General features: G+C 54.9%; 1 protein-coding gene across 1 annotated transcript in view; it reads left to right on the plus strand.

Annotated features, from left to right (window-relative positions):
• The window catches only part of ZCCHC2 (zinc finger CCHC-type containing 2), a 45,382-nt gene extending 39,752 nt beyond the window's left edge, over positions 1-5,630 (plus strand). Inside the window, exons 13-14 of the mRNA XM_065932861.1 lie at positions 1,185-2,489; positions 3,569-5,630. Coding sequence (XP_065788933.1) covers positions 1,185-2,489; positions 3,569-3,636 — 1,373 coding nt within the window. The 3' untranslated portion in view covers positions 3,637-5,630. The remainder of the gene's footprint in view (positions 1-1,184; positions 2,490-3,568) is intronic.
• Positions 5,631-24,438: the final 18,808 nt, after the last annotated feature.

Here is a 24,438-nt window from a genome sequence, read left to right on the forward strand (position 1 = left end):
CATTTAATTGGATGGTCCGCATACATAGTACTGCAGTTTCTGGGTTTATGATAAACAGTGTGAATTAAATCTTGTATTTTGCCCCCTTTACACCAAAAATTAAGAAACGCAGGGGAAATCTATATTGAATTTATTTCTGTTTACAAGCATAAGAATGATACAGTAATAAAAAGAAATGTGATATAGTTTTGTATCTGCCACTTGGCTGTTTTGTTTTAGGAAAAACAGCAGTGGTCTCGTATTTTTCTTGCTCCTTGTGTTGTAGCATTTGTTTTATGACTGTAATGGCAGCTTTACATTTTCTTTCTCCCATTGAAGTCTTTAAAAGGAGGACTTCTCCACTCTAGGAAAACTGTCTTCCCTTCTCTATCTCTAGATGTTTAAATTAAATAATTTTGATTGAACTCCTTTAAATTATATAATTTATGAGAGACAAATGTGAAGACCTCAGGTTTGGCAGGCAGTACAACATATAAATCAGATGAATTGCCTAAAATTGATTAAAGGTAAAAGATCCCTGATCCCTTATTAATAAAGGTCCGTGTTTATACTGTGCTTCATTCAGGCTCCATTAACCTTTTGTTTCTTACAAACAAATGTCCAAGGATTTTTTTAAGATATAATTTTTTTAGAGTGGTTTTGGATTTACAATGAAATTCAGAGAAAGATGCAGAAATTTCCTGTGTAGTCCCTCTTCTCACACGGTATCAACACCAGTCACTCGAATGGCACATTTGTTTCCCAGGGATGCACCGACTTTGACAGCAAACTGACTTTGACACGTGATGCGTCTAAGGTGCACTCTTGGTGGTGTGCCTTCAGTGGCCCTGGGCAGAGGTGTAACAGTAGGGATTCGCCGTTACTCCATCATAGTGTTTCACTGCCCTGAAGATCTGTGCTCTGCCTCATTTCCCCCCCCACCCCCGACCCTCACCCCTGGCAGCCGTCAATCTTTTTATTGTCTCCCTAGTGTCTTGCCTTTTCCAGAATCTCCCTGTTTTTCAAATTAAAGTCCATAGAAAGCCAAAAATTAAAAGAATGTCAGCTCAGTAGTCAGGAAGCTGAGGGGGTGCATTTATTGGTTTTAAAAGTTAGGGTATATTTTTAGGTATACTTCAATTTTATTTCTAGCAGGATGGACGCGAGATGATGCTTGTGTTAACATCTGTTTACGTTTCTCTCAGACACAGACAGCAATTCCGAGGACTCTGGAAACCCCTCGACGACCAGGTTTACAAGTTATGGCTCTGTCGGTCAGACGGTCACGGTCAAGCCACCTGTTCAGATCGCTTCCTTGGGGAACGAGAGCGCAGCCCTGCTGGAAGACCCCCTAAGCTCAGCCAAGTACCCGCATCTTTCTTTCATGCCAGCTCTACACTGTGTCATGCACAATGGTGCCCAGAAGTCGGAGGTCGCGCTGCCTCCGCCCAAGGCTGCAGACGGCAAGGCGATCGGGATGCTGGTCCCCGGCCCCGTGGCTCTCTCCGCCCTCCGGGAGCCCGCGGACCCCGCATCCGTGGGCGCGCTCGGGCCGGCGGCGTCCGCCGGGGACTCGGAGAAGCCGCTGGAGCTGCTGGCGGCCCCGCTGCCGCTGCCCTCCGGCTTCCTCCCGCACGGCGGCGGCCCCGCGCTGCACCTCACCATCCAGAGGCTGAAGCTGCCGCCGGGCCCCCCTGAGAGCTGCGCCCTGAACCTGGCGCCGCCGCCCGCCGCGGGCCTGGGCGCGGGCTCCGCGAGCGCCGCCTTCAGCCCCGGGCCCTTCCCGGGCTCACCCGTCGGTGCCACGGACCCCGTCCCGAAGGCCGCCTCGCCGGCAGCTGGACTCTCTCCAATGGTGCCTCAGCTGGAGGGCGGCGCGGCGTCTGCGGCTCCGCCTGCCGGCGTGAAGGTGGTGGTCCCCGCGGCCGCGTCTGCCGCCTTCCCCGGGCCGGCCGCCACGAGCGCGCCGTCGGGTGCCCCGAGCCCCGCGCCCGCGCCCAGCGCGAGCCCCGCGCCCAGCACGGCGCAGGGCGACGGCGCCGCCTTCCTGGGCGCGGGCGCGCTGCTGGCTCCGGCCGGCGCCTGCGGCTCGTGCGGCCGGCGCTGCGGCTGTGGGGCCGGGCTGCCGCTTGGCGGCTACTACTACCCGGGGCCGGCGCCCGGGCCCCTGTACCGCGTGTCGCCCTTCTTCAGCCTGCCCTCCCTCTGCAACGGCAGCTACCTCAGCCAGGCGCCCCAGGGCAGCGGCGGCCAGCTCCCCTTCTTCCTGCCTCAGGCCCCGTACGCCAGCGGGCTGGTGCCCGACCCGGTGCTGGGCGGCCAGGCCGGCTACGGCGTGCAGCCGGTGGCGGGCTTCGGCCGGTTCTACCCCGTGTACCCGCACAGCGTGGTGGCCGGCTCGGGCGGCGCGGCGCCCAAGAAGAGCGGGAGCGCGTCATGCTACAACTGTGGCGTGAGCGGACATTATGCGCAGGAGTGCAAGCAGTCGTCCATGGAGGCCAGCCCACAAGGTAATCACGAAAGCGCCCAGAGGACTTGTTTCTGAGGGGGCCGGAGGCGTGCGGCTCCGTGGGAGCAGCAGAAGCCGCCGCGTGTGTCCGCAGGCTGCGCTCGCAGCGACGGCTGAGAGGTGCAGGCGGCCAGACAGCGTAGACGCAGGCCCCGCAGCGCAGGGCAGGTCAGAGGAGTCCAGTTGCCAGGGAAGGAGGAAACCGGAAAGGCACCTTTTAAGGGTATAATGGGAATTTGCAGAATCTCTGCTAGCAGCACTGTTTTTTAAAAGCAACAATCCCGTTTCATAGAGGAAGCAAAAGTTTTAAATACTGAAAAATTAGGAAGTGGTAGTCACCTGACTCGGGAGATGAGTCCTTCGTTGTTTGGGTCTGTCTCTGCACAGGCAGATGACCTCAGGCGTGCTCCCTTCTTTCCCAGCCGACCTTAGTTTCCACTGCTGTCACATTTTAAGGAACAGAACGTTTAAGCACTGCGCTTTCTTGGTGGCTCAGAGGGTAAAGAATCTGCCTGCAGTGCAGGAGATCCGGGTTTGATCTCTGGGTCAGGAGGATCCTCTGGAGAAGGGAATGGCAACCCACTCCAGTGTTCTTGCCTGGAGAATCCCATGGACAGAGGAGCCTGTCAGGGTTCATTCCATAGGATGGCAGAGTCAGACACGACTGAGCGACTAACACTTTCACTTGGGAGTAAGAAAATTAGAACTTTATTTTGTTACCACCATAATAAAGAAATAAGTACAAGTAGGATACCAAATTCAGTGGAGGCCTCAAACTGTTATGTTTCAGCTCACAGGAAGCTGTTGTCACTTTGCCAGATCTCAACACAGGAAAAGAGTCTTGAATTGGGAGTGTTTGCTTGGAGTTTTTAAGGGAAAGTTGAGTTTGATAGCTTTAGGTTGAACTTAAAGCACAAACTTCATATTGCTCTTTTAAAAGTCATTTAAGGACTGTTCTAGGTCACGGCAGTGCAGAAGGTGCTGCCTGGACAGAGGAGCAGGCCCATGTGATGTCTTGTAGTGTGTGATGCCTTACTTACCTTGTGCGCAGTGACTTAGCAGTTCTCTTTCCCCTTTTAGGCACTTACAGACTGAGATACGCACCTCCCCTCCCCCCTTCTAATGATACGTTGGATTCTGCAGACTGAAACAAGTAAAGCTTGCCTACTTAATACACTGAAGTGTGGGGAGTCATGGTTGGGGTGTGGAGGGAAAGGAAAGGTATTTTGTTTGTGTTTCTTTGTCTATACATTTCCTAGATTTCTATGCAGTTGAGATTTCTCATTTCTCTTGTACGGATGTCCAAACCAAAACAAGAATGCATTGCTTTTGAGCCTCTGATCTCCTGGTTCAACAACAGGCTTATCTGTATGATATGTGTAATTTAAACCTTCAAACAATCAAAAGGAAAATCTTGATGTGTGCTTTTTTTTTTTTTACACTGAATACTTGCTGTGTGCAATGTTTACTGAATCTTTGAAACTGTGTATTTTACCTTTTTTCATAACACTGGTGACGGTCATATGGTTTTGGGGAAAAAAAAACAAAAAACTTTGCTTCTTCCCCAGCTTATCTCACTTTGGCCCTAATCTCGCATTTTCATCCCACCTCCGCTCATGACAGTGGCTGCCGGAGCAGCTGGCACTGCACCGTCCACACTCTAAACCGCACTGCGTAGTATCATTCGACGGTAAAATGTTTCACCTTCACGGTAAGGGAGAATCCAGTTCCCCAAGCAGTGTGTATATATGTAAAAAACACCTCCACATACACACACCAACGCAGCGCTTGTCCAAATAAAAATCGGAGTGGAAGAGAGAGGAAGAGCTAAAACCATATGAAACTGAGAAAATGTAACACACGAAGTGGACAAATAGCTTTTTCTTTAAAAACAAACTTTTTTACTCCATCATACGTTTCTAGCCTGTTGCTTCAGAGAGACATAAAGTGAACAAACTCATGTGAGTGTGGTTCTCCTGTGTGTGTGTGTGTGTGTAACGAAAGCCAACAGCCAGTTTTACATGTAGTCTACCACAGTCTACCACTGTGTCATGTGAAAGACACTTAAGTCAAGATTTCTTTTCCTTACACCAACTGTCACAGTGTTCTGTTGTGTTTTAAATGAATACGGTTTATTGCGATCTGAACAGCAGCTCTGCGCTTCTACAAAGTCACGTATTTGTTCCCTATCCTGTCTCTCGTGGCAGAGTCACTTTGATAACAGTTTACCACTACGCTTGATTATAATGTGAAAGACTGAATTCTGAGTGTGTTGAGATGGTGTTAATCATGTCAGTGTCCCGTCGCTAAGTTTAATGCTGCTGTTTAAAACGACTGTTTGTTTGTTTTTAAAGCCAATCTATGTACTAAATTGCTTCCAGGTAATTTTTGATTTCCTAAAGTGCACTGAGGTTATCTGGAAGACGGGGTGTAGGCCTGGACCGCTGCCATCCACGGCGCCGAGCAGCCCCGGCGCTGAGCCACGGGCGTGAGGGCTGGGGGTTGGGTGTGCTGTGCCCCAGCCTCAGCACAGAGCAGAGACGGCGGGCGTTTCTGTGGGGTCACGTTGGTGTGCAGCAGAGGAACTTAAATATCTGGCCTTGGTTCAGAAACCTAACAGATTGCCAGACAAAAAGGAAACACTTGAAGTAAGAAGCTTCCTGTAAAGCTTCATAGGTAGAGTTTATATTTATAGCACCAATGTACATTTTGAAACCTTCTTTCAGGGGTGGGAGTAAAAGGGGAAGAAAGGGGGGGTGAAGGGGTAGATGAAAGCTTTAATTTAAAAAGAAAGTTCAACAAAAGGAAATTATTTTGATTAAATATATTTTATTTGGTATTTTTGGACCATATATTAAATTAATTGTTAAGCTGCAGTCGAGTTGTGGAAGTGAGAGTTTTGATAAGTATGGACCGCATTGTGAATCTCTTGCCAGTTGTACTTTACGGAGCTTATTTTATGATTTAAAAGACTGTACTGTATATAGGAGGTATGTTACCTTCTCCTTATTTGTATGTTTACCATATACTTTGATATTTGAAATGTTATGTACTGGAAAGGCCACTTATATTTCTAGAAAAGATTGGATTTTATGCAACCTTTTTTCCTTGAATTAACAGCAATAAAAAATGAAAAATGGCTTCAGAATTGTGCTTTATTGCAAATGCTGTAGCAGTGAAGAGAGGGGGACCTCATCCCTGGTGGGTTTGGATTTGGTGTTTTTCCTTTTTAAAGAGTCAACCAGTTATTTCCCTGTAGTGTGGGCAGTGAATCCCCTAGTTATCTCCCATCTGGGAATCGCGGCCACCGCAAGCCGCCTGCCTGACTGTACAGGTCGCCTGCGTGCGCGCTGCGAGCGGAGCCTCGCCCAGCCCCGCCGGTGGCCCCGCGCGGAGTGCTCGCCTGGAGCCACTGGCGCAGGCCCCCTCTGTGCCGCGGGTTTGGGAGGGTCCGGCGCCCCGGTGGTCTGCAGGCCCCGCTCCCCCATTAGCCGGTGGGCAGGCGCCTCACGCAGCGCGCGGCAGTTCCGGCCCCTCTGGAGGGAACGTCTCCGGGGTCATCTGCTGCCTCCCTGCGCTCCTTCCGCGCGGGGTGCCCACTCTCAGCGTCACTGTCCTCTCCTCCGTTTTGCGTCCTCCTTCCCCAGCGCGCGGTGTCTTCTTCCTTGGCTCGAGCTTTAGAGAAAGGGTGCCCTTTACCTCGGCTTCTGTGACTGCGTCTTCGCATCCGGTGTCAAGCAGACATCGGGGTGGTTTTCACTGCTCTGCCGTCGTAACAGGAGCATTTTTGCCCCAGGCTCCCGGTTTCCACGTGCAGGAGCGCCCTCGGGAGACACATCCAGGCACACAGGTGCGGGGCTGTAGGCCGTCCTCCCAGACTGGCCGGCGGTTTTCCAAGTGGCTGGCGCTCTGTCCGTATCCCGGCCGCTCCCGAGGCCCCGTGATGGTGCCCCGGGTGCCTTGGCGGGGGTGGACGTGTAGCCGGGGGGTGGGGGGGGTTCGTGTGAGGCTTCCCGGAGGAGTGCCTGACTGCACGGGCGGGCACGGAGGGCCCAGCTAGGGCCGGGGACGCGCTGCGAGCACCGGCGGGGGGGGGGGGGGGCCCGATGACACGGGCAACTGTCAACTGTCGTAGTGGGAAATGTCTTGAAAGAGTTACGGAATTTTTGGTTCAGTTAGTAAAACAGAGCCAGACTGCAGAATTGGGAGTTGTTGGTTGAAGGAAAAATTGGAAGTTGCCAGGTTTTAAATAGAGACAAAAAAAAAAAAAAATTGTTGAGATAGTTTTTGAAACTGTCAAATGGTTGAGAGAAAGCCTGGAAGTTGAGCCACCGGTTCCGCTGAGGGCAGGACAAGAGGGGGATGGCAGGGACGGAGGGAAGGAGCCCTGGGCTGCAGAGCTGAGTCTTCCCACGCGGATGATGAGCTTGTTTAAGTTAGGGCTGCGAGGATTAAATAATACATGGGCAGGGTCCAGCATCATGAAATAGCACGGAGGAGGCACTCAGATGTTAGCAGAATTCTGTTTCGATGAACAGAATTGCCTGAAGCCAGTGGTTGGTTGTGGCAGTGAGGAGCTTAGGAAACGTAGTTCTTCCTTACATTTAGCTTAGTTGTTTGAGCTCTCTCCATTGATAAGTCTTTGTCCTAGAAAATTATTTGGGATTTCCCAGGTGGTCTAGTGGCTGACTCTGTGCTCCCAATGGAGGGGACCTAGGTTCGATCCCTGGTCAGATCCCACATGGTATAACTAAGACCCAATGCAACCAAATAAATAAAATATATTTTAAAAACTATTTGGAGGCAACTCTGGGCTATAATATCCATGGGCTAAGTCTTGCAGAACCGAAGTAGAATAAGGTCTTACAAGGCAAATCCACATTGTACTTTTTTTTTAAGTGCTAAATACCTAAATTGTCTGAAGGTTCCCGAAAGATTAAAGCACAATGCAAAATAATCTCTCTTTTTTTAAACAGGTAGCATCTAGTACTCAGGAGCACCACCCATTAGAGCCTGGAAGACATCTTTTTTCAATTCTATGTACTGATTACAAAATTATTCTAAGGTTAAGGCAGTGAAAGCAAATGGAGGCCAGCCCTGGCAGTAGTTAACCCCGTAACCCTTCCATCTCTCGTGTCGAAGGAATGAAGAAAAATACTGACACCCCACCTACTGCACCCACAAAAAGGATGCACTTATTTCTAGAGAAATGAATTGAGGTCTGTGGGGTGAAGGAAGAGGGGGTGCTCTGACTTCAAACATGGTTGCTGCATTTCTGGTCGTTTCCGTGGAGCTGGAGGAAAGTCTGCAGCGGGTCCTGTTTCGCGAATGAAGGGCCCCGGCTGGAGTCCAGGCTGAGAGAGTCCGGAGTCACCGCAGGTGAGGGTGCTTCGCTGCAGTGCCCGCGCTCCCCTGCAGAGGGCAGCACTGCCCTTTCCCGGAGCGTGCACGGTTTAACACCTGAGGTCCATCTAGTATCAGTATTCCAGTTTATCGCCACTCACGGATCACGGTGTGCCCATGTGCGCAAAAGTGACTGTGCCGTATCTCCGGAGAAACTGGCCTAGTTGTTAGATGCTGTCCTCTTTTGGGAACGTGGCCCGTTGGAACATGGGCACCCGTGGCGTGACCTCTGTGTGTAGCCAACTGTCTGTCCACCTTGGAAGCAGGGTGGCTTTAGGCTTCCCCTTTCCTGCCCTGGAAAGCGGGGCCCATCACACTGGGGACGAGAAAACGCCTTCTGCCGTCACAGCTCCGCTGCACTGATGGGCTGGCCTCAACCTCCAGCGCGGCTAACCCCGAGGTCCTGGTTTGCTCCTTGAGACCTGGGAGTAGGGGTGAGGCGTGCGTGGGTTGGGGGGGGGTCCTTCATTGCGCTTCTTTGTACTCTTGCAGCTCCAACGCGATCCGCTGGAAACGGTCTCACCCGCCTCGCGACCCAGAGATCGCTCGTTGGGCAGCAGCGCCACCTGGTGGGCAGAGGACACCGCCCGCGAGCGGCCGTCTTGCCCCCGGGCCTGACAGGGCCGGAGGCGTCTGGGGTCCTGACCTGAGCTCCGGGCCTTAAAGCACGCGGGCGGCTGTCCGGGAAGTGGTGTGCGCGGCCTCCGCTCTCAGCCTGCGCAGCCCCAGTGGGGCATAGGCATCTTGGCACCCACGGTGCTTCTCCGTCTCCCGTGCACTTTGCTCCGCGCTCCTTGCCCGACGACTGCGGAGGGGGTGCGTCTGCCTCCCCCCGTTTCTCGGGGAGCTCGGGGGGCCTCAGGGCCGCAGGCCCACCGCCGGCAGTGACGGCCAGCCCCCAGGTTCAGAGGAGGCGCCCCCTGCCCGCCCACGGCCCACAGCGCCTCCCCGCTGAGCCCAAGGCCTCGGCCTTTGAAGCCGCATAAAACGGTGGATACCCGTGGTCTTTGGAGCCGGGGGCCTCTGGACTCCTGTAGGAGCAGAGGGCCGGCCCTGCTCGGCCAGAATGTCTCTTCGCTGAGCCTCTGTTGAAGGATTTGAAGACGCGGGATGAGGGGAGGCGTGCAGAGCTGGACGCCTCAGGACTTCTTTTGGGCGAGGCTTTAGGTGTTCTGTCTCTGATGAATTCAAGGAGCGACATTTCTCGCCTACACCCAAGGTTTTAAACAGGCGCCACTATCTGCTGAAACACCAAGTTTTGCCCTGCAGAGGTTTCTATGATCCCCTCAGATGTCTTAGTAAGACGAGCATTTAGCGACTCTTCATTTTAAGACTTTGGAACTTCAGAAACGCAGTGGCATTGCAGACACAAGACACCTGACTGCTGACGCCGGAAAAGCTCTGAGTCACATGTGGGCTGTCTGTCCGCGAGCACCCGCCTCGGCCCCCGCCGTCAGACACCCCAGGGCCGAAAGCAGCAGCAGCACAGGCAGCTTCCAGCAGACACGCAGTGGCCACACCCACCGCGGAAGCCCCTGTGGATGCTAGGGAGGCCGCCAGCTCACCATGGGCCTGGGGCTCCTTCGTGATCGGGTATCAAGGGCTGGACTCGGGACGTGGTCACTCCCATGTGCCTCGGACGCCTTCATCAGATGAGCTTCTGCAAGAGACCCACCTTGTTCCAGCACCCACCCCCGATTCACACCACGCTTCTCGGGCTCATCTACAGAGTGGGGATAACAGTCACTTTGTTAGAACAGTTACAAGACTTGACTCTGGTGAAATGCATGAAGGACTCAATATCAGATATACAGCAGGTGCTCCGTAGGTTCGTGAAGGTGGTGAACGCCCATCGGGGCGGACCCGTCACAGCCTCACGACAGCCCTTGGAGGTGGGCGCGCTGCCTCGGCTTACAGCTGGGGAGACTGAGGCACGAAGGCCCCCCACGCGTCCGAGGGCACAGAGCAGGTCAGCGGCCAGGCTGGGACTAGGCCCTGAGCCCGCCCAGTTCTCTGTGCCCGGGTCCTGGGACGCCGCCGGCAGGGCATGGACGTCCAGGGCGCCCCGCGCAGGGCCCAGGCCGGCTCTGGTGTGACCCCGCCGTCTGGGACACCTGGCCCTCCTGGACCTTCATCTCTCTCACCCGAAAGCTGAGTGCTTGCTTGGAAGAAGGTGGTAGACACTGAGCTGAATGACCGCAGAATTCTGACTGGGAGCTTGCCTTTTCTCTTTAAGTGACTGATCAGGTTTCTGTAGTTCTCTTTGATTTAACCAACAGCAGCCCTTTGGGGGCGGGCCAGGCGCACGATGCCCCGCTGCGCCCGGTGCTGCCAGGGGCACGCGGCGCCGGGAGAGGAGGAGAGGGGCCCGCGTGTGGGGCCGGCCGGGCACCCGGGGCAGCGCTGGGCAGGCGGCGCCTCCTGTCGCCAGGCTTCTAGGCTCTGCTGTCCCTGTGCTAATAAGGTTCTCACCTGGGGGCCTTCCAGTCAAAGGCGCGAAGCTCACAGCCCGAGTCCTGCGCCGAAGGACACGGGGTCAGCCGTGGTCAGCAGCGCGACCCACAGCCAACGAGGCTCTTGCATCTTTCAGTGGTTGAGAAGAATACGTTTATCACGGCACACAAAAATCACCCGGAATTCGCATTTCAGCATTCACAAATCAAGTTTCTCGGAGTCCAGCCGCTCCCCTTTGTCTCGTGAAGGCTGCTTTCGCCAGAAGGTTGAGTGGTTGTGACAGAGACCGCACGACTGTCAGAGATGGAGATGCTGTCTGTGTTTTTATGGAAAACGCTTGCCCAGATGCCTGCCAGCTTCTCTGAGTAAAGACGCACTCTCTGGTGCCTTTGAGGGCCTCTGTGTGAGTAGGAATCTCTCCTTTTTGCTGCAGCATCATCTTAGCGAGAGGGCCTCTGGCGCGCAGGTTCCGTGGGCCACGCAGCGAACACCTCTCGGCTGGGAACTCAGTGTAACGGGCCGCGTAGCCATGGAGTCCGGGGGGTGGACGGGTGAACTCTACCTGCTGAAGACTGGGCAACAGTTTGCAAAGGACACAAGATTTCGGGGGGGTCGGGGAGGTGGGCAGAAAGGAAGAAGTGAGACATTCTTAGTGAAGAGGCAGAGGGAGGGCAGAGAGAGTCACGGAAGACGAGCTTCAGGGAACGCCCTGGCATGCGGGCAGGGGCGGGCACGGGGCTGGCGCGGACTCCAGAGAGACAGACGCATCCTGAACCTCGCAGGAGCCAGGACCGGGGGCCGCCTGGAGGAGAAAAGCGGATTCTTCTGCTCTTGCTGAGTCTGCGGTCTCTGAGTGACACCTGGTCCCCAAAGTGCGGCCTCGCCCCACCTGCAGCAGAACCACCCAAAGGCTCGACTGAAAGTATAGATGTCTCACCCCCCCATCCCCCGGAACACCCCCCAGAGAACTGGAGCTCCCCGGGGTTCACCGGGTGGGGGCCAGGAGGACACGGCCGACCCGCCAAAGAGGGCTGAGGAGGAGGAGGGGGTACGGGAGGAGGTACCCTGGAGACGGAAGAGACACCGGGACCGAGATGGTCGTCACCATAACAGGTAAGAGACCAGGAGTCGCGGCCGTGAGCTTGCCAGTCACGAGGTTCCTGGCGACTCTAAATGAGGGAGGAATGGTGGGGCGAGGTGGGGGCTGCGGGCAGAGCCGGAGGAAGACGGGAGACCCGGGATCGATCCCTGGGTCAGGAAGATGCCCTGGAGGAGGGCATGGAACTCACTGCAGTATTCTCGCCTGGAGAATCACAGACAGAAGAGCCTGGTGGGCCACAGTCCATGGGGTTACAGAGTCAGACACGACTGAGCAATTAACACGACGATCTTTAAAGTATTGCTTAAATGAATGTAACTAGTGTTAAAAGACTTTTTAATATTTCACATTTTTAACATATTTTTAAAATAGTTTGACTATTTTTAACTCTACTACTTATTTTTAAAGGCAGTATATATAATGCAGTACTTTGAATGCCAAGGCTGTCCCACTTGAAGTGGGGGCCCTGAGCAAGCTCCCTGACTGTAAACAAAGGTTTACAAGATTGTCTGTCTCTTAGGGTTTTCTCTTAGGGTTTTCGTGAGGGTTAAAACGCTCCAGCGTGGTGCGAGGCATACAGGGAGCACTAACACGGTGTTCTAGTTCCTTTAAAAGTACTTTCTTATTCAGAACCTGCCCTCCTGTTTCAGGGCCTGTCAAAATTAGGGATGCCTCCCTTCCTTGAGTTATGACCGAGCTTTGTTTTCCTGTTTGTGTCAGCTGCTGCTTTTGCTTTACATCATTGCAATCATCCTATTCGTGCATTTTCTTTCTTTTTTTTATATAATTGGTGAGCCAGCGTCGATCCTTTACTATTAACTAAAGCCCGTAGTCAGCGTCAGGGTTTACTTCTGGTCTGTGCATTCTGTGGGTTTTGGCTGATGGATACCGACACGTGTCCCCTGAAGATCCCAGGCTCGGTATTCTCACCCCTCCCTCCCACCTCTGGCAGCCACTGATCTTTTTGCTGTCTCTGAAGTTTCGCCTTTTCCAGATTGTCGTATAGTTGGAACCACACAGCATGTAGCCTTTTCAAATTGGCTTCTTTCACCCAGTAATATGCATGTAAGTTTCCTCCTGTCTTTTCATGACTCAATAACTTTTTTTTGCCCCCCTGAATATTCCACTATCTGGATGTGCCAGTTTGTTTCTCCACTCACCTACCAAAGGACATCTTGGTTGCTTCTAGGTTTTGGCAATTATGAATAAAGCTGCTCAAACACCCGTGTGTGGGTTTTTGTGTGGATATAAGTTTTCATCTGAGTTGGGTAAATACCAAAGAGTGCAATTGCTGGATCATATGGTAAGATATGTTTAGTTGTGTAAGAATCTGCCAAACTGCCTTGCAGAGGGCCTGTCCCACCTTCATCCCCGCCAGCAGTGAATGGGGCTTTCCGTCGCTCCACAGCCTCACAGCGTATGCTGTTGTCCTTGGGTTGGGTTGTAGCCACCACAGGAAGTGCGCAACAGTACCTTATTGCAGGAATTCGCAGTTCTCCGATGACATGTTGTGGAGTGTTTTTTTTCAGGTGTCTGTCTGTCCTCTGTTTTGGTAGGGTGTCCAGATCTTCTGCTGATTTTTTAAACTGGGTTGCTTGTTTTCTTATTGTTGAATTCTAAGCATTCTTTCTATGTTTCAGATCTCCATCCTTTTTGTTTTGCAGACGTTTTCTCCTTGTCCTTTCATTCTTTCAATGCTTCGTTCTTTTTTATTGCAATGAAATGGGGATGTGGAGACACGGAGGGACAGAGAGGAGCAGAGGCCCCCCCATCTTCACCCTCAGTAGACGCAACGCCAGGCGTCTCCAGTGGCACCTGCTGTGTGTCCCGCAACCGTGTCAGAAAGGGGGTCCCCAGTGGTGGCCAGGCCCTCAACCCCAGGGGGCTCGTGTGGCAGCCGGTGTGGGACCAGGAGGCCCCCAAGCCCCTCCCCTGAAGGGGCAGGCAGGCAGGCAGGCAGGTGAAGCCGCTTCAGCTGGGCCAACTGTGTGATCACATGGACTTAGCCCTCCGTCCGTGGGGCTCTCCAGGCGAGGACACTCGCTGGGTCCCATGCCCTCCTCCAGGGCGTCTCCCTGTAGGAACAACCAGGCGCAGCTGGGCGGCTGGGACGTCACTGGCCCTTTGTGTCACTTGCCCAGAGGATAGAAACCGTGGGCCTACATCGATATCCCCTCGTGACTTCTTCAACCTTATTTGGGACACAGAGGCCCGTGCTCCCCCCAGCGTATTTACAGAGACACACACGGCAGAGGAAGCAGGCTGTTTCCCACGGGGCCTCCAGCAAGGCTGCCTGCGCTCCTCCGGGACGACTCCTTCTGCAGGACACCACAGACCTCGTGGGGCCTCGGGAGCAGAAGACAATAGGGCTTCCCGGGATTGGAAGCGGTCACACCACAGGGACGGGAAGTCAGCTCCTCGGAGGGCTGGGCCTGCGGTTGTCAGAGCGTCCCTCCCACCCCACCCACCTCGGGAGAACTGGATGCGAAGTTAATGCTGCCAAATAGCTGAGGATTTCTCTGGAGTCCGGTATCAAAACAGGCATATTTCTGGCTACAATGAAAGCCTGGCGAGGAGGAAGTGAACTGCCCTAGAGAGCGTGATCCCTGTAGAGATAAGCCATTGTGCCCAGCTCGTCCTGAATTCGTTTCCTCTTAAGCCAGATTTTCCACTTAATGGAAAGTGAAGGTGTGTTTACTCAGGCAAAGATGGTTGTAATTCTTGACCGAAAACAGTTGGCAGAGACCCTTCACTTGGAGGGAAATCGGTGCAGTGCCACCTGGGAAGACCCTGAGGGCCTCCAGCGTCCAGGACCCCTGCACTAAATGCCCGGCAGAAGGCCCAGAGGGTGCCCTTTACGCTTTCCGATGCAGAGCACCATCAAGCTAAAAGCAGGGCTTCCCAGGAGGCCCTAAAATAATCCGCCTGCCGGGGCGGGAGACATTAAGAGATGTGGGTTTGATCGCGGGGTCGACAAGATCCCCTGGAGGAGGGCCTGGCCACCCGCGTGAAGATTCCTGCCTGGAGAATCCCATGGACAACGGAGCCTGAAGGGCCACAGTCCATGGGGTCACAGAGTCTGACACGACTGAAATGACATAGCACACAAGTTGAAAGCAGAAACTTGAGAAGCCTAAAAAGCTGGATTTAGATCTTCACTCCCTCACCCAGTAGCCGTGTGACTTTGGATAAATATTTAAAATGGCTTCACTCTTATCTGTAAAGTGAGAATAACAACAATGGGGTTGTGCAGACCACCCACTGCCTGCACAGCTACTAGAAGCAAAGGGCTTGAAACACGGAAACACACCAAAGGTCCTCAGAGAAGGAGACCAGCTTCACAAAGTGTAGGAGGCACCTGCTCCAAGTGTTTCACATGAGGAAATAATGACTAGCTTTTATGGAGTCTTATCGGATAGCACGGGACTTCCCTGGTGACTCAGAGGGTAAAGCGTCTGCCTTCAATGCGGGAGACCTGGGTTGGATCCCTGGGTGGGGAAGATCCCCTGGAGAAGGAAATGGCAACCCCACTCCACTATTCTTGCCTGGAAAACCCCATGGATGGAGAAGCCTGGGCTACAGTCCATGGAGTCGCAAAGAGTCGGACACGACTGAGTGACTTCTCTTTATCTCCTAGCACACATATCCTAAGCTTGTCTATGTATTGTTAAGCCTTAAACAATCCCATGAAATAGGGTAATTGCGACACCTGTTTTACAGATGGAGAATCGGACAGCCTAAGGAACTCACCCGCTCAGTGGCCAGGCTGGGGTCTGGATCGCTGTCTTCTCCATGGGCCTTCGGCCCGTAAGGCCCTGATGATAAACTGACAGAGGAACAGAAAGTCCACTGACCAAGAAACAGCAAAGTCCATCAGCTCTTCACGACCACACGGTATGGACGGTCTGACGAGCCTACGCGGCATCCTTGAGATGCTGTGAGTCCCGTGTCCGGTCTGCAGCCAGAGGGTCACCAGGGTCACATCTGTCCGTCCACCACAGGCGGATTTTAGACAAAGGGCATGGGGCAGAGGGGCCACAGGGCCGGGCGGAGGCGGGGGCCCTCCTGGTGAACCCCCGGCCGCGTGGGCGCCCCTCTGCACTTCTCCAAACCTGTTTAAGGGCCAAGAGAGCCGCCCGGGGTCTGGCCCCCGCGCACCGCCCCCAGGGGTGCCGTCCAGCCAGGCCTGGGGCTCACGTCCTGATGAGACCCGCCCCCCAGGACCCTCCGCCCCAGAGGAGGCTGAGACCCCCGCCCGCGCCGCCCCCCTCCGCGCCCTTCCCCCCGCCCGTTGGAGCATCCTTGGGTGCCGCCTGGACGACGGTGCGAAAGGGGCCCCTGGCTCGGTCCAGAATGAGCCCCCGTCCCTCCCGGGGGCCCCCGTCCCTCCCCGGGTCCCTGCCCCACAGCTGCAGCCGTCGGGCCGCAGGGTCAGAAGACTCTCCCTGAGGCCCCCCCTTGTCCGCTTCTGCTCCAGCCCACCGCACTCCCGACCCCACTGCCTCCGGTTTAGCGTCTCAGCGTTCGGTTCGTCCTGAGTGGGGCAGGGAGAGACTCGCACCTGGGGGACCTGGAAACCCGGCGGCGTCTGGGCGCAGCGCTCCCGGGAGAGCGCGCGAGCGGCCGCAGTGAGGGGCTGTGCCCGGCGGTGCGTGCGTCCTGAGAGGCCTCTCGGGGCGGCCCTGGCGAGGAGGGGTTTCGGGGCTTCACACCCTTGTGCTGCGTTCCCCTGGAGACAAGGAAGACGGTATTCCAGGCCATTAACCTCCACTGAGCAAGCGGATAGGAGAGGCAGGAAGCGACACTTTGAAGGCAAAAGCAAATGGCCTCATGATACCTGGAAGACATCAGTGCATTCAAAAACAGTGTGTGCTTTTAAAGCGTGAACAGTTCGAAGTCCCTGGTCTCTCCAGCCGAGAGCAGTTGAGCTGACTTGGGGTCAAGCTCCGACCTGACTGGGGTCAGGCTCACCCCCGGCCCCGGCCCTCCCCCCGGGGAGGGTGGAGGCGGGCTCTGACTGTCCTCCTCCAGGGCGCCCACTGCAGGCCTCCTGCTCGGGAGTCCCTCCACCTGGAACGCCACCTTTAGTTTCCTTTCGTGGGGGGAAGGGTGTCTAATTTTGTTTTTAAAGTATAACATTCATATAGTAAATGGTTCAAACCTTAAAGTGTGCCCCTGGAGGAATTTTTACACATTTTTCTGCATATGTATTCACCCAGGCCAAGACGCACGAGAAGCCTGCCGTGCCTGCCGAAGTCAGCACCCAAGCCCGGGGTAAGCGCTGCTCTGACTGCTATCACCGCAGATTCCTTTTGTCCGGTCCTGTAAATGACCTAGGACTTCCCTTGGGGGGCTCAGTGGCAAAGATTCCACCTGCCAAGCAGGAGGCGTGGGTTCCATCCCTGGGTCAGGAAGATCCCCTGCAGGAGGGCATGGCAACCACTCCAGCATTCTTGGCGGAATAACCCCATGGACGGAGGAGCCTGGCGGGCTCCAGTCTGAGGGGTTGCGCAGAGTTGGGCCTGACTGAGCCACAGCGGTGAATGACCTAAGGGTCCTTGGTGTCTCCACCGCTCTCTGGGAGCTCACTGCACCCTCCGGTCAGCTCGGGCATCACCCCCTTTCCTGCTCCTCTCCGTGGCACTGGGCTTTCCTTCCCTTTCCTTCAGAGTCCGTCATGATTTGCAGTTTGTTTCCTTGTTTCCTGTTTGCTCCCGCCTAGAAGGTAAGGGTCCTCTCCCGTTCACCGCTGCCTCCTGAACCCGTAGCCCAGTGTCTAGCATATGTAGACAATCAAATATTTATTCAATCAATGAATACGTTTGTGAATGAAAGGAAGAAATGCCCCAGGTATCAATTTATATGGCCCTGAATCCAAAACTAATTTTAGTCGTCCAAATCCCCCTCATGAGACCTCTGTACTTCTGGTTACAAAGACAATATTCACTGAATTCAAATGTGAAGATTTAGAACGAAATATTGGAGTTGTTCCTGCTTCCTGCCTGGAAGCAAAGAGTGGGCTAATTCTCCCCTTCTGTAAGAGGATCGCTTTCTCACCAAGACTGGGCTCTTGCTTTGCAGTGTTGAATCAATATTTTATAAAACAGCTCCATTTTGGCAACATAAAAAGACTCTCTACAGTGGTATACTCCACTGGAGCAGTCGAGGACTATGTTCTTAAAACTTCCTTCATGTTTTGTCATGTTTCAAACATGAGCACATAATACTTTAAAAAAAATTTAATGGCGATAAAATACACAGAAGAGGAAATTTACCATCTTAACCACAGCATCTTCACGTTGTGCAACCACCTCCAGAACTCATTTCAGCAAAACTGAAACAAGCCATTAAACAAGTCCCCCATCCCCTCTCCCTGCAGCCCCTGGCAGTCATGATTCTACTTCATGTCTCCATGAATTTGATTACTCTGGGACCCTTATGTGAGTGGGCTGTGTAGTGCAGTATTTGTCCTAGCAACTGGCTTATTTCAGTTAGCATAATGTCTTCAAGGTTCATTCATGTTATAGCATGTGTCAGAATTTCCCTCCTTGGACTGGCTTGACAATATTCCGTTGTATGTTAAACCACATTTCGTTTATCTGTTTATCCGTTCCTTCGTTGATGGATACTTGAGTTGCTTCCAGCCTTTGGCTATTGTAAATAATGTTGCTGTGAACAGGTGTATTGGATGTATCTTTGAGATCCTGCTCTCAGTTCTTTTGGGTATTTAACTAGAAGTGGAATTGCTGGATCACATGGCAATTTAGTATTTAATTTTTTGAGGACTGCCTTGCCATTTTCACAGCATCTGCATCATTTTACATTCCCAGAAGCAGTGCCCAGACGTTTCAACTTCTCTTCATCCCTGCCAACACTTGATGTTTTCTGACTTCTTTGACTATAGCCGTCCTAATGGGTGTGAAACATTGTGTTTTATTTGTGTTTTCCTAATGAAAATTGGTGTCAAAAGCATCTCTTCACGTGCTTGTTGACCATTTGTGTTATCTTCTTTGGAGAAATGTCTAGTCAAGTCCTATGCCTGTTTTTTTATCAGCTTCTTTGTTGGTGGTGTTGAGTTCTGGGCACATATGTCTTAAAATAAGAAAAGAATTTTATTTTATGAAAGAATAGGGAAATGCATACAGAAAGCCATTTAAGAGATTGTGGTCGTTAGAAACTTGGACCCTGAAATTGAGAACATTCAGTGACCGTAATTATTGGGCACTTAGTCAGGGGAAGCTAATATTCTAACACACAACCCTTAAAGTGACCTACTGCAAAAAGAAGGCGCCCGCTTACTGCAAGTCCCGGGTGGTCCGAGGCAGGCGTGGGGAAGGGCGGGAGTCACGGAGGAACCGTGTCTCCTGGGGACTCTGAGTCCCAGTCACCCAGGGTCACGGCTGCCTGCGTCCTGCGGCCCTGACTTCCTGAACGGGTGGCTTCGGGGTCTCCCAGGGACAGGATCAAAGGGAGGACCACTCCAGGGGGTCTTCCTCTGACCAGGCAGCCTCACCTTGTGACAGCCCTGCCCACGGCTAAGGGGTCTGGGAGACGCCCCCTTCCTCCGCTCTGACAGGAAACGGCCTGACCTCCGGCCGGAGCCTCCTTCAGTCACCGACGTCTCAGCCTTCCCCCCCTCCACACAGTCTCATCCCCTTCTCTCCAGAGACAGCTCACCTCCAGGATCTCCGCTCACATGTTCTTCTCCCTCAAGACTAGGCTCCAGTCTGACGCTCTTATGACCACTGAGGTCTGCCTCCGCTCCAACACCCAACATAAGAGCTGAAGTGGAAGTAACGGGTTCCCACTGGGCGTCCCCGGTGCAGTGGTCAAAAGCCCACCTGCCGACCAGGAGACATGAGAGACGCGGGTTCCATCCCTGGGTCGGGAAGATCCCCTGGGGGAGGGCGTGCAACCCGCTCCAGTGTTCTCGCCTGGAGAGTCCCAGGGACAGAGGAGCCTGGCGGGCTGCAGCCCCTGGGGTCTTCCACAGGAGTGCATAGAGTCGGACATGACCGCACGACTGGCCCCTTTCCAGGGCTGCGGGGCGCCCCCGGCTTTCTCTCTCTTTTATTTGATGCTGCAGAGACCCAGCCCGTGTGTCACGCATGACTCTCTCTCTGGAAAGGGAGCTCCATTTTCCTTCTCCCCCTCTCCTCCTGTCCACCCCCTTTCCACCTGACGAAATGTGAAAGCCGTCCATACCCTGACCACAGCAAAAGCCGCCCTTAATGCTGATGGTAGCGAGAATTTGTTGTTCTGTTCCCCAGTCGTGCCGATCTTTGCGACCCCATGGACTGTGCGCTGCCCCTCACCATCTCCCTGTCCACTGAGTCAGTGATGCCATCTAGTCCTCTCTTCCTCTGCCACCCTCTTCTCCTTTTGCCTTCGATCTTTCCCAGCATCAGGGTCTTTTCTAATGAGTAGAGTGAAGCAGGTATCTTAGCCATTAGGTGTTAAAATGTCCTTGAGCTGAAGGTGTTGAGAAGCCAGGGCTGGTGTTCTGAAGGTAAGATCAAAGCCTGCTTTCTAGGCAGCTGCTATGTCACCAGATGCCTAGCTCCCACGTAGGATGGATTGTTTCCTGGTCCAAGAGGGTCCATGCCCTGTGCTCTCATTACGCTTTCTTTCATAGCAAGAGTCTTAAGTTACTAAAATGTATATTTAATTTTAAAAAGGGTTTATTTTAAGGCTGCCCGTGAGGAGTGGGCATGGTGGCCTGGCCCCTCGCGGGGGTGGTCTTCGGGACGGCCAGAGGACCTGCTCCCCGAGGGTCTCTCCTGCCCACCCTGCCGGCGTCAGCTCCCCTCCACCAGCTGCCTGGGCTGCTGGCAGGTCTGCAACCACAGGAGGCGCCCCCTCGGTCCCCCCACAGCGCCAGCCGCCTCTCAGCTCGGCCGCTTGTGTGAGTTTGCCGGGTCTGCCCGGGGGCCAGGCCGCCTCTGTCCCCGAGGCGGGGTGCGCGTCTCCTGTGACCCAACGGGGAAGGAGGCCCAGCTTCTCCCAAGAAAGGCGGGCGCTGGGGCCCCGCGACGCGCCTTCTAGCGCGCTTTCAGTGACTCCCTTCTCGTTAGTGACATGTCACGACACTCCTCCTTGAAAGCCCCGTCTCATCACTGCCACAGAAGCAGGCGGGCAGGGCCATCTCAGGAGCCACCTGCTCACCAGAGTCCTTTCGGCCCTGCTTGTGTGGAGATCCCTTCAAGATCGATATTGTCTTCCACTCCGTAACGATACAGCTCCGCCTGACGGCGGCGCAGAGGTGGGGTGTTTGCGAGGGCAGCCCCCTCCTCCCCTTGGCTCCCACACACCCAGCACGGCGGGCCCGCACTGCCATCCTGACTCGTCCCCGGACAGTCCTGGGCCTGCAGACGCCATCTGACCCTGGTGCTGGCCTCCCGTGCGCGCTGGCAGGGCCCGTGCAGCCTCGCTTCACTGTCCTACGGGACCAGGCGCTCTCAGTGACTCCGGGGCGTCCGTCTGCCGGAGGGTTGCGCCACCTCACATGTCGCAGGGAGAGCTGCCTGGCTTCCCAGCTCGTTTGGGGGTCTCAGGATTAACTGAGGGGCCAAGACTCCCTGCGATGTTTGAATGAGATGTACCCCTTTTATTTTATTGGGCTTCCCTGGTGACTCAGATGGGAAAGAATCCACCTATAATGCAGGAGACCTGGGTTTGATTCCTGGATTGGGAAGAGTCCCTGGAGAAGGAAATGGCAACCCACTCCAGTATGCTTGCCTGGAGAATCCCATGGACGGAGGAGCCTGGTGGGCTGCAGTTCATGGGATCACAAAGGGTTGGACACAATAGAAGGTTGGGGATACTTTTAATCTCTTTTATATTTTAAGATGATGAAAGTATGATAACACATTTACAGGAGACTTGGAAAATACAGAACAAGGTTATATATAGTTCTAGTATATATTGCAATGGTTATTTTAAGTAGAAAAATTAAGATTTTTACCTGGAGTTTTAATATCAAACTCTCAAACATTAATAGAATAGACAGAAAAGTAAGATATAGTAGACCTTGAAAAGCACTGTGAGCCAGTTCAGCATAATGAAGATTTATACAATTCTCACACAACAGCAGGATACACATTCTATTCAAGTTCCCATAGACTGTAGACCAGGAGACACTGGAGCATATCCAGGGTCGTCAAACAAGGTGCAAACGTTTGATGGTCTAAAGGTACGGAAAGCATGCAGCGTCTGGTCCCACTGTCTGTCCCTGGGATTATGTTGGGAATCGATGCCACAGACATTGGAAAAGAGCCCACGTGTTCCCAGGCTGCCCGCAGTCCCCTGCGTGCCCGCCCTGGCACCTCTCAGCTCACAGAAGATTGGTTTTGCTCCTCCAGGTCTCTGGATCACCACCCCTTTGGGAGCCCAGTCGGGCCCCAGAGACCGCTGTCCCGAGGCCTTCGTGGCTGGCTCCCCAGGACGCTGGCCTGCCCTCCCCTTTTAGTGGCTCGGGGAGTGGGGAGGGGCGGCCATAAGACCTGGCAGCTGAAGTGCTTTTCCTCCTGGCTCTGACTCTGACCCCGCTGCAAGACTGTCAGCTGGACAGTGTGGGCCGGCCCACACCGTCATTATGTTCTGGGAGATCCCACGTCACTTAAAATAACTCAGTCCCGCGGGCAAGCTGCCAGGGGGTGCCAATTCCATCTGTGGTGCCACCCCCTCCCTCCCGAGGGCCCCTGGAGCCTACGCCCTGCTTCCCTAACCACGATCTCATCCGACCCTCATGCCACCTCCACACCACGCTCTTAGGATTCTGCATCCTGTAAACGGGCAAACTGAGGCAGAGAGCATCCAAGTGGTTCATTCAGAGAACCAGGGCAGGAATAAGGACTTAACGTCCTGGGTTCTAGCCCCATCTGAGCCTTTAGTTGGATGGGAGCAGCGCTTACGATGTTAGCCAGGGGATGTGTCCACGAGGGGTGCTTCTCGGGAAGGGGGGGCGCCTGGTAGATGTTAAGAGGTCACCCCACGCCTGTCCAGGTCTGCTGGCTGGTCCCGGCTTCCTGGTCATCTTGGGGAAAAGCTTCCTCTGCCTCTGCCGTGCTCATAACACATGTTGGCCCAGGAGCGAACGACCCACGCCTGGGCCTGGCCTCCCCTTGTGCACAGCACTCCGCATCCTCCCTGTCTTCTCCAGAGATCAAACTCATCCCTTTCTCTAGCTTCCTTTGATGCTAGCCTTCGCGGCTGCAAGGCTGTGCTTCTTAGTTGCTATTCTAACGGCTCAGAGGTCATTTCAGTCCCTGCTTCCGTAGAAAGGATGGCTTGGAGGGAGGCAGCCCAGCGGCTCCCCGCTTCCTCCCCTCCGTGTGTTCCTGTCTGCGTCATCTCTTTTCGGCCTTCATCGGCCTGTATGTGGAAACAGGAACCTTATTTTGATGGCTGGCAGTGTCTTTGATCTTGGGAGCCGTTATTCGGAAAAGCGGGGATGAGAGAGGATGGGCTCCGGGTGCCGCCGTGGGGGCTGGAGGGGGGCTTGGGGTGGGGGTTGGGGGTGTGCCTCTGTCTGTGTTTCGTGTTTTCTCCAAATTCCCCGGGAGGGATCTCATCGGGCCGCAGCAGCATGCTCTATCTGGACAGAACCAGGAGCCCCTGAACCGAGCAGGGGCCGTTCGCAGGCGGGTCCGGGAGACCTGGAGTGGGGGTTGTCCTGGAGGAGAAAGGGGAGACGAGCAGGTGGGCGCGGGCTGCTGGTGCTGGGAGGGGCCGATTGCCCCGGTGGGCTTTGTCTTGGTCCATTTATAGTAAAACTCCAGGGACCGGGTGGCTGGTAAACAGCAGAAATTTATTTCTCCCCATTCTGGAGGCTGGAAGTCCAGGCTGGCCGGCTCCTGGTGAAGGCCCGGCCTGGGATGGAGGCCCCCCGCTGTGTCCTCAGGGTGGGAGGAGGGAGCCCCGTGAGGACACAGCTCTGGGGGCGCCCTCCTGTCTGCTGGGGGCCGCCCTCAGGACCCAGGCCTCCCCGAGGCCCGCTGTGCCAGCATCACCTAGAGGGCCAGGGTACAGTGGGCGGGTCTCAGGAGGCCACGCCTTCCATGAGCAGCCCGCTCTTTCTCGAGACCCGGGACTTCACCACCCTTTGAGCTGACCGGCATCGCGAGCGACCCCAGCCTTGGCACAGGAAGAAGGGGGCTTTTGGGGGCCAAGGCCATCCTTGAGGCTGCGGTGGGGACCCTCTGGGGCTAGGCTACCCCCGACAGTGAAGGGGAGAAGCAGAAAGCCTCCATCCGCTGCGGGCGCCTGTCCACACTCTGAGCCTCCAGACGTGGGGGAGTGACTTTGCAGCTCTCTCAGGCTGGGGCAGATGGCGGGGCGCTCCGGGGCTGAAGCTGCCTCCCCTCTCTGCTCAGCCCCTGGGCTGGGTGTTTCCCCGTGGCCATCAGCAGCCAGTCCCGCTCTGGAGGCGCACAGAGGCCAGGGCTGCCTGGGGAGATCTGCCCCAGCTCCGTCCCCGGGGTTCAAGGGCCACGGCAGCAGTCCGGAGACAGGCGTCTGGATTACTGCACGCGTGGAGGGCCAGCCGTGCAGGAGGGCCTGCCAGCCCGCACCTCAACTGCGGGGAGGAGGTCCCTGCCAGGCCCTGCCCACAGCTGCGGGGCTGCCCCTTCGAGTCCAGGTTTCCCAGGCAACCAGGGCCGCTGAGAGAAGCCTCTGACCGCAGAGCAGAGCCACAGCCCAGGTCAGCCGTGTCCCCCGTGGACGGTGAGCCAGGAAACCCCACCCTCGGGCGGCTCCTGGAGCCCTGAGTGCCAGCCGCTGGTGATCCTGAGGAGGCTGGGAGGAAGCCTTGCCGTCCACTCACACAGCTGACAGACGCTGAGCGGTTCCACGGGGGTTTCTGGCACTTTCTTCAGAGGGTCCTGGCTACAGAGAGGACTGTCTGAGGCCCTGCTCTCAGTCCTGCCCCCTTGGAGGGATGAGGGCTTCCCTGGGTGCTCAGCTGGCAGGGAGACCCCGGTTAGATCCCTGG

This window comes from Muntiacus reevesi, chromosome 4 (genome assembly GCF_963930625.1).
Source record: "Muntiacus reevesi chromosome 4, mMunRee1.1, whole genome shotgun sequence".
Classification (NCBI taxonomy): Eukaryota; Metazoa; Chordata; class Mammalia; order Artiodactyla; family Cervidae; genus Muntiacus; species Muntiacus reevesi.